Source organism: Opisthorchis viverrini (genome assembly GCF_000715545.1).
Source record: "Opisthorchis viverrini unplaced genomic scaffold opera_v5_265, whole genome shotgun sequence".
NCBI classification, from domain to species: Eukaryota; Metazoa; Platyhelminthes; class Trematoda; order Opisthorchiida; family Opisthorchiidae; genus Opisthorchis; species Opisthorchis viverrini.
In genome coordinates this window covers 255,584-265,295 of record NW_008751920.1, presented here as the reverse complement: position 1 = coordinate 265,295, position 9,712 = coordinate 255,584, and the positions used below count along the sequence as shown (strand labels likewise).

Genomic DNA, 9,712 nt, shown 5'->3' with positions numbered 1-9,712 from the left:
TAGTGCCCACTAGAGAGGTGGGAACATCTTTCAGTCAAACGTAGCAAACACTTCCTAACACATCATCCAGGGTTAAGCGGATATATGAGGTTGATGTACTTATTTTCCAGATGGGACTCATATCAAGAGAAGAAACAACCCAACAAAAGAACTTAAACATCGGGAGTGTCGTGGATGAAGCTTACTAATATAACGGTGGGGCGAGAAATTACCATCAGCGGAAGACCAAACAGTGACTTAGTGGAAACCGCTCAACCCAGATACGTGAAAAATGCAGGTCACTAGACCTGTGGTAAAAGCAGCAATTGTCGCTAAATTTGGGCGAATTCGGACAAGCCGGGTAGAAGCTGATCCCTTTGGTATCACCTAAAAAGGCGATACTTAGAGAAAGCTAGACATGAAGAAGTGGAGTATAGATGTTGGAAACAAAATATAACGGACACGAGTGAACTCTTTGGTGCCACTTAGCGTTTTGGTTTGACATTTTGAGTTAGTAAGTGGATCTGCCGTTGCCTAAAGTCAAAAGGTCATGGCGTTATTTAAAACTAAGTATATTTTGCGATCGAGTGTACCAGGCTTTAAACTCAATACAGGATTTTGTCGATTGGAAAAAAGGGATCGCATCTCGTGTTTTTTGGTTCCTCATGTGTCTAGTATTTACTCTCCCCTTCGTTAAGCCATCTCCAGCAATCCTAAAGCACATTGGTTTTTGGCCCTCTGGCTAAATCAATGACTTCTAACCGAAACAATGCACGAAATTTGTCAAAGTACTCTAAAAACAGCGTCAGTAATTGGGAATCCCGTGAATCAGTGTGCGAAAGTATAATATTGGCATGAAACCATTGCATTTAGTTCGGTAGTGTGTGCGTATCGCTTTCTTCCATATCATGATCCACACACTCTATTTGACTCTATTATTCCAAAACCCCTTCTCTTATTCACAGATTCTTCATCCCGTATCGCTGAATCTACGGTATAACTGAAGCATCCAATTTTATTACAAACTACACACCTGGTTGTGTCAAAAATTCTCCGTTCTCCACGGCATCCACTCGGCTGAAGCATGAGCTGTACAACATCCGTCCAAAGCACTCTGACAATGCAGTATTCTCCAGAACAAGAACAAGTGAATTTGTTTTGCTGCATCAGAATACTGAGTTATAAACAGTCACCCCTGATTACCGCGCGTAGCTCATACGAACCATCTTAATTTTTCCTCTTCCGCAGTTGAGTTATTAACAAAGCTACATTTCCCATAAAAAGCAAGAATATTTCGCCGGTCAGTTTGCATGTACCAAGTTTCTGTCTCCAGCCCACCTGTACCAGGCTTGCTTCAGTATTTCATTACCCTTTTTTGGATTTTAAAGTTCGTTACGTCATCTTCGCTACATCCATCTGCTTCCCGTTTTTTGCCTCGAGTTGTGCTCAGATTACAATGACCCAACCGAATCAACCTAAATGTAAATCAGGCAAATTAAGGGGCAACCCAGTTATCATGGTAATTAATATAAAATACTCGCTTCAACGGGTTAGGCGGCGTTACACCTGTTCAAACCATTGACAACGCCTGTGTCTTCAAGAATTCTGATCAGTTAATAGAAATACACCAGTAATTTGTTAGATTACTGACGCTTCCCCTCAGTTGGTTGGTTGTTCATCAGGCGAATTTTAATCTGTACGCAGACTTAAGCGACTTTTGCGTACTCGCTTAAGCAACAAGGCAGGTAGAATATGAGTTCATATAAGCGTAGTAATCAATTAATGCAGCTATCAGTGAGCTCATTGAAGTAAATCCTATTTATCAAGGGGGACGTCAAAGCTATTGAGTTCTAAACTGCACAAAAAACCAGACGGGACCTCAAGGGCAAAGCAGAGTGACCAGCTCAAACATGTTTCCTGTTCTGGCTGAAGGAGTCACCCACCAAACAAATCAAGGTACCGAATTCTCTGGCAAACACAGGGACGTCAGCCGCTGCAATGGAGAAATTAGGTGTGGCAACCAAACAACTAGCATCAAGAAGATCCTATTGCAATTCGGTGAGAATTAAATAGGGATCAAATGTTGCAAGAGAAGAAAGTACTCAAAATGGAAGGGTTGGAAAGATATTTGATTCAGGGAGCACAAACAACAGTGCAACAAGGATCATGAATGGATCAATAATTTTGTGAAAACGCTGTCCCGTAATTAGCGGACTAAGTTAGGAGATAACAGATAATACTCAAATACCACGCAAATGCATGCTCACTGATGATACCTACTTGTATAATGATGGAATGTCCGCAGGCCAGCTGCCAGGCTCACTGGAGAGATCAGCAGCCCCCTGACCACCCGAGTCACCGACTTTGCGGCAAAATACCAGCCCCTGGTTGAATAGTCGCTACCGTATTTGTCTAGTGAAATCCATAAATACCAAAATAAACCAAAATACAGCTAACTGAATTCATACATGTAGAAGAACTTTCAAGAATATCGCAGATTTCTTGATCACAGCCAATTTTAAGGCAGTTCATTGTTGAATGCTCAGTAGCCACATATAAGTCGACTCCTCTTCGAGGAAGGAAAAGGAGCGCAAAATTAGCGGAAAGAAGAGTTTGCAGATTTTTAAGCCGGTCAATCCCCTGGTACCATATATTTGCTCATGTAATTTATGGAATACGTTCTTTATTTCCGCGATCCCTGTACATGCGTTACATCTGATTTTAGTGTGTTGTGCTCAACACTGAAACGGATGGCTCGGCTTCAAATATGTGACTGCGATTTCGTCCACGTTCTCTTGACGATGCCAAGACTTGGGGTTTCTATTACAGTCAATCTCTAAAGTTGATATCTGTATATTTGGCATCCTCCCACAACGCATACAAGGCCGCATAATTAGATAATCCTTACTCTGTTAACAAGTATGGCTTTGGAGGATCAAGCGCCGGTCTTGGCGAATTTTCAAACGCTGATCGGATTCTAAAAACGTTCAATATCTCCGTACTATTTCTTGGCCGAAAAAGAACGCTAAATGCTCCATCATGACAACTGTCCGAAAATTTTAAATATCAAAATGCTGACAGGACGACCAAAAAAGTAAAACACTTTGCTTAGGTCAGTGAATTGAGTAACATGACAGTCCGTTTGAAACAATATTTGGGCCTTCACTTCCCATTAGTGTGGCAAGCAAACGAAGATATGAGGTATCCTCTCAAGTGTAAAAATCACCGGCTCCTAACGTCACGATGAAAAATGCAGCAACCAATAACCAATGGAGAAAGCAAGGATTGATCACACCGATTGTTCAACAGTTACGCTGAATGATCCAATGTAGCTGGATATTGCTATAAGCGTCCACTACCACAATGCCTGAGGTAATAGCCTAATCTAACGGTTCAACCTTCGAAACGGGCGAGGCTGCAGCTATGGACAGGGTGAAAATGACGGCGTTGTGTGCTTACCAGACGTGCCGGTAAAAGCTATCGTTAGTTAATTCTGGCTCCGCCACTTCCTCAGCAGCTGCTTAGGCGACTTCAAAAAGCCATCCAAAACTACGGCGCTTGCATTGGAGCCGAGATGCATATAATGTGCTCACCAGCCACGTAAACAGCAAGAAGGTTCAGTTGTCAATTCAATAGATGGCCTAGTTTCTGCGACCAACTTAAGCGAGAGATGCCATTCTAAAGAAAAACCATCCGTAATCGACTGATGTTGGTTCGTATGCAAAGAACCAGCATCAATCTTAGCTGTAATCTAGACCGCTCTCAAACATCTATAAGAGTATTTCTTCGAATGTTCTTCGGTCAGGAGAAAACCCTGATTACTATGTACCTGTTGATGCTATATAATAGTAGGTTTATTTGCCGACTTGTAGGAAGCATGCCAAGAGGGGCATGATTTGGTCATCACAACCTGGACGCAGAGGATAACAATACAACGGGGGGAACACAACCAGAGAGATACGCTCATTACGTGACAATCCGCCGTAGTTGTGGGAACTACGAAGCGAAAACAATTGGGCGTGAGGTGGGACTAAAGCACTGATGAATCCAGTTGCCTTGATCTAAAACTGACGAATTGTTTCTGGCCAGGAGTGACTTGTGTCGGTTGAGCAAATGGGCCGGTTCACAAGAGGCAAAATGGAGATAGAGGTGGAAGATTGTGAAGTGGAGAAAAACCGTAAGTGTTGTCTCAAAAATATGGCTAACATCGCAACTATGTAGACTCACCGGTGTCGCTGCTGTAGGGACGTCAGTTGTAAAGGATATTTTCAATGGGGTAGTTGTGCTAATGCGTAGGGCCGAACGAATGCCGTAAATGAAATAGTTGATCTTGTAGAAAAAGCAAACTGAAATTGCGGCGGAATACTGGGTCGGTCACATCCGAACGGAAGGTTCAGTAGGTTGGAACAAACTCGCTCCCGGTTGGGGCCGGGTAAAAAATTATTCGTTGCAACTTCAGGTTGAAGTGAGTGAGCAGTGAAAGCCGAGGGTAGGAAAAAATAGTTGCTGGAGTGCCATCAGACTGGGTACGGCAGTACTGTACCATCATTACACTGGAATACATCGGTTTCTGGACAGCTCCTTAACGGATGTCGAAGTTGCAGCAATCGGACAGTGGATGCTCATTCCCGTAATTGCTGGATCTGTGTTAGACGAGAGGACTGGTACAGGTAAAGCCAGGCCGATATACGGTCACAGGTAGTCTTGATCGAATTCTGGGGCCTTGTGGGTGTGAATCAGGAATCGGGCAGATTAAATGAATGGCGGCCACACTGGGTGTTTGCAACAGCTACTGCCGGAATTCAAAGTTTTGGAAAAGGACGCTTGCGGTAAGTTTCTGGAACTGCCAGTAACACAAAAATAGGTGAGGTCCCTCGGGGTTTATCAGCTGACTCAGCGCTCTTCACTCTCAGCATGAAACAAACCCAGGCTCACAAAATTCGATCTTACTAGACAACGGAGAACACAACACCTCCATTTTAATAATCGTCAATAGACGCATAAACTTGACCCCCGAAAATGAATTATCGCCATGAACAAAAGCTACGGAACATACATTTGTTACGATGGCCTAAGCCAGCTCGCCGACTGAATTGGTAGGTGCTACACTGGGTTTGTCAACAAATAACTGTTTTCGAAAACGGAACCCATGGAAATTAACTGCGGTAGACCTCACCAATATCTGCCGATTAACTTGTTTTGGGCAACAATTAGGAATGCAAGTTACCTGTCATTCAACCGGGATGATCCTTGGTCCTGTTTATGAAATGTTGCTCAGTTAAACGACAAGGTCTAAGACATTTGGGCACAAGAACAAGAACTTGAAGAACACTAAGGTCTAGTCATGTCTTGAAGCTTGGTACCCAAAATTTAGGCCCGAGCAAATTTCGCAAAGGCCATATAAACTTTGGCCTTCTCCCTGTTAGTTTTTGGACACACCAAGGGTTGCATCCATTTGGTTACCTGATTAGCCAAAGTGGGTATCGGTTCCAGAAAACAAAAAGATGATATTTGTATGGAATGCCTGGGCGCCCTCGAGAGCAACAAGGGAATAATTGAACCGAATCGTCCTATGAACCACACACGCCTTTTGGGCCAATTCCCCTTAGTGAAACAAGGGTCGTATGCTTGAATAAAGCCAGCCACGTAAGTTTATTCTGAGCCCCACCTTCGTTCTAGCTTCTAATCAGTTCTCATCATGTGCGACAGGGGGCCCCTCTGAGTTTCCTCTAAAGGACATAAAAACACTTTTTTATCACCCATGAGAAGATGCCCGGCAAGTGTCCATCGCTATGCGGCATCAAATGTTCACGAGTGCCGGTAGCCAAGATAGAAAGAAAGTTGAGCGGTCCCGAGGCGGCGACTTTGGAACTTCAATGGCGGCCGGTGCAAAACGGTAGGTCGCTCCAGCAATCATTCAAGACATTCTATCTAAAAGCCAAGCCTCAATTTACAGTAGAATTCCTCCTTAAAACTCACAGGCCTTTATTTTGTAGCACACCGGTACATGTGGAACTCGAAAGAATGGTTTAAGAAGATCGAAATACATGGTGTTCAAAACAAGTCTTTTCTCTTTGACTCCCATTGCACTGACCATGAGCGCACGCATATCCTTCGAAGAGAAGCGATGCATATCAGGTTGTAAGTGATGTGGCTTCATAGAATTGCCCGTTGTATGATGATTTTCATCACAGTGCACTCTGAATAAACGTTGGGTAGAAATATATGGCCAAGCTGACGGGTAATTCCCACAGAATTCTTAGATGACCCCATCCGTATTCGACTTGTCGGCTCAAAAGACATTCGCCGCTCTACGAATGATTCCGCATCACTTCTCTCACACTCCTGGCACGGACTTCCTAATGCTCTAAGGGGCCTGCGTCAGACCGCTTTTGAATATGTCAACCAAGTGGTCTACGCAGGACGCAAGAAGGACGTGATCCTTATCGAGCGTATCCAACGAGCTGCCACAAAAATGGTTACCAGCCCTAAATCCGTGGATGATGAAACGCGTCCCCAGGGTGCTCAATTATTCCCCGTAGAGTATAGTCGAAAACGAGGAGACCTAATACTTACTCTTACCTTGATTAATCAAGGTTTGGCAAACATGGTTCTCACAGTTGATCCAGCCAGCGCACGGCTGGAATAAGATTTTCAAGCTCAGATCGCACACCTTAAATAAGCAAAATTTTCCTCAGTTCGGAGAGTTGCCGCCTGGAATGACCTTCCTCCCACGGTTGTTCACGCTACATCCAATACCCAGTTCAAAGCAACATTAGGCGCTTTTCATGCAGATCATTGCGCTGGCAAGCTTACTACCCCGCGGTGAGAACTACACCCATTTATCGCTTGCGCGTTTCTGGTGAACAGAAGCCGCTGGAAGACAACAATAAAAGTGACCCGAGGAACTTGAACAAAAGCCTCGATCCTGTGTACCAATGCATGAATATGTGAGTGCATTATATCTCTCGTCGGGTTAAGTAGTTAGCACGGCGATGTGATGAGTCGCAGTAGTTCAGCTGACAGCGTATTTGGTGTTTTTAATAAGTACATCGCCTCCTCAGTTTGGAAGTTACTTAAATGGTCTGGAGTATGCTTGCCACTGGCTCACCGACGGGATAAGCTGAGAACCGAAACAACCATGAGCATTGGATATCGTTGCGGAAAAATAATAATGGGCACGAGCTGGAGGTTTTGGGGGATTATTTGATTTCAGAGAATCCTCCGCGGTGCACAGCGAGGGGCAGGATGGCATACATTCTCAAGGATTTTAAACTATAACTGAGATCTCATCACTGATTGACGTGCTTCCGATGAGAGTCGCTTGGGGTAATCTGTCGTGGAACTCCATGGCTGGGCAGGAGGTACAGAAGCGACGACACATATCCGTGGCAAGACCGAGTCGGGCCGGCTAGGCGTTGATTCCGGCCTTTAAAGCTGCTTTTGGAACGATATCGCGAGGAGATCATGGGTTGATGCCCCAAAAGCTCCTGATGGCCAAATAGTATTAGTTGTTAAGGAATATGAAGCATGACGGAGGGGCGAAAACTGACACGTCTTTTTTGTGGCTGGCCCAGTTATTCCATCAGTGAACCGTGTCCACCTGGGCTCTACTTAAGTCGTGGTGTATCGACAAATAATGGTGATGAAGTGGGATGGCTCTGTGGTTATGAGCATGGAGCCCCGAGAGGGTGTGCGGTCACGTCCACGGTGACTACTGGGACAGACGAATCAATGCACGATATAGCCTGAAGCGACAACTTCCGGGTCTGTTGTGGACCTGGAAGCACGCACCTTGCTATCAAAGACAAGAGCGGCTGGTTAGAGCTGTATGTGGGGACAAGGGGTATCCTTTTATCCGACTAAGATGAACTAGAGGTTGGTGGTTTTCCATCGGCTTGTCCGAATCACTGGGTTAGAATTCTGATCCTTTTTGACAAAAAAGTGGCTGGGAGAGTTGACTGTGTGAATAGTGGCGAATTTATCTGTTCCAGTGAATGGGATATTTGGACAGTAGGAAAGGATAATCTGGGAGCACAGTTGGTTCTCCATATTGAGAATGTTGGAGTGCTACCACTTTAGGGACCATGTGGTTTTAGCTGACCATAGGGTGTGTCCCTCTGAAGATTAAGCGATTTTGCAGATCATGAGGATAAGATACCAAAGTTTGAGATTTGAAGAGGGTAAGTTAAAGTGGGTCAATGGAATTATCGTGGACTTCGGAACTGCGACTCGCAGCATTTTCACTCACGAGGTCCGACGATATGGGAACTTCACTCTAGGCGGTTTTGAGGACACGATGAGCTTGTATAGCTCATCCCTTCTCCGCAGCTGAGGTGATGACCGGCAGGTGAAGGGTGACTGTTAAACTGTTTCCAGAAAAAAGGCTGCTGGTTACCTTGAAGGTTAGTTGAGCATGCAACTTGATCAGGGACTGTGTGGAACCCTTTCGCCTAACTGATGGCCTCTCATGATGAGGTATTAGATCAAGCTTCTGAATTAACGTAGGTGGATACAGAAATGGAAGAAGTGACCTTCGGATGACGAGCGGCTGGCTGTGCTACGCAGGCACCTATCATACAGCAACGCGGTGGGTGATGGCGGCAATGTCTTCGATTAATCTTCACGTTGTTTTTCGTGCAGTTATATGGATCACCAGGTGCCCGCCAGCTGAATGTAATTTACCGAATCTAGCCATCTGGAGTCCTGATAAGTCCGGTGTCAGTGTAATTTTTTTTCTGAGGGTTTGAACAGGGTTGGAATAAGGCAAGCGGTAACAACAGCACACCAGCAGGCAGGACAACAGATGAACGAAAGGCGGACCAAGGGACAGGGCTAGCGGTTGGCAACATGGGACTTAAGCTCGGGCAATGAACATCTCGGAGGTAAAGTTAATGCACTTTTCGCTATACTATCACGAAAAGCCTTTACACTGTAGCCTTCGGCAACTTGCTTGCCGCATCCCTGTTGGATTCGGCAGTGAAACTTCTTAGAAGCAACACCCTTGTACTGACCCGGAAAGCGGCGCAGCGGATATGGAGTATGACCTATGCCCCGTAAAGCTAATGCGGTCATCGTTGTCGCTAGCCTAAACACTAAACCTTCGCGCGGTTTTTAAAAAAATTCCGCGGATGGCTGATTTGACTGTTTCCGCGCCTACCGTAAGCAAATCGACACCTTTTGGTCTATATCATATGATTATTAGAAGGCAGGATCGATCGAGGAAGAAGAAGAGCGTAAACTGAAAACGAAGTATCCTGGACTAGACCGACAGGGTGTTGGATCCCTCATGCTCCAAAAGCGGCTAAACCGAGGAGTAAGTGGCTAGGGTGTTTTTGGTTTTTGGAGTAGGCTGGAACAACGGCTTTTGGGAGTATATTGTGAATGTCACTGTTACCACAACTTTTGGATTCTCCATCTTTTCACGACCTATGAGGAGTACATGAAAGGTTCCGTAGGATTTTAATAATGAATGGAACCTCAATTTGGTTTATATGCACTGCAACATCATTTTTAAGTGTTTGTTCCAGTCGCTCTCCGTCTTTGTGTAAGATGTAACGCTTTTTTAAATATAATCCCCGGCGACTTACGTGGTCTCTACATGCATGTGATGGGAGTGTTGTTGACATAGATCAGTGCTACCTAATGCGCCATTCAGCGGTGGTAATGGCGTCAACCTACGCTGAATATTCGTTAATGAAGGTGAAGTTTGATCGCGGCACGAATATGTATT

At 44.9% G+C, this 9,712-nt stretch overlaps 1 protein-coding gene across 1 annotated transcript in view; it reads left to right on the top strand.

Moving 5' to 3' along the window:
* Positions 1 to 9,110: 9,110 nt before the first annotated feature.
* T265_09224 (hypothetical protein) overlaps positions 9,111 to 9,712 on the top strand; it is a gene marked incomplete at both ends in the record, with an annotated part of 12,889 nt that continues 12,287 nt past the window's right edge. Inside the window, 2 exons of the mRNA XM_009175243.1 lie at positions 9,111 to 9,140; positions 9,185 to 9,295. Of these exons, the coding sequence (XP_009173507.1) occupies positions 9,111 to 9,140; positions 9,185 to 9,295 (141 nt within the window). The remainder of the gene's footprint in view (positions 9,141 to 9,184; positions 9,296 to 9,712) is intronic.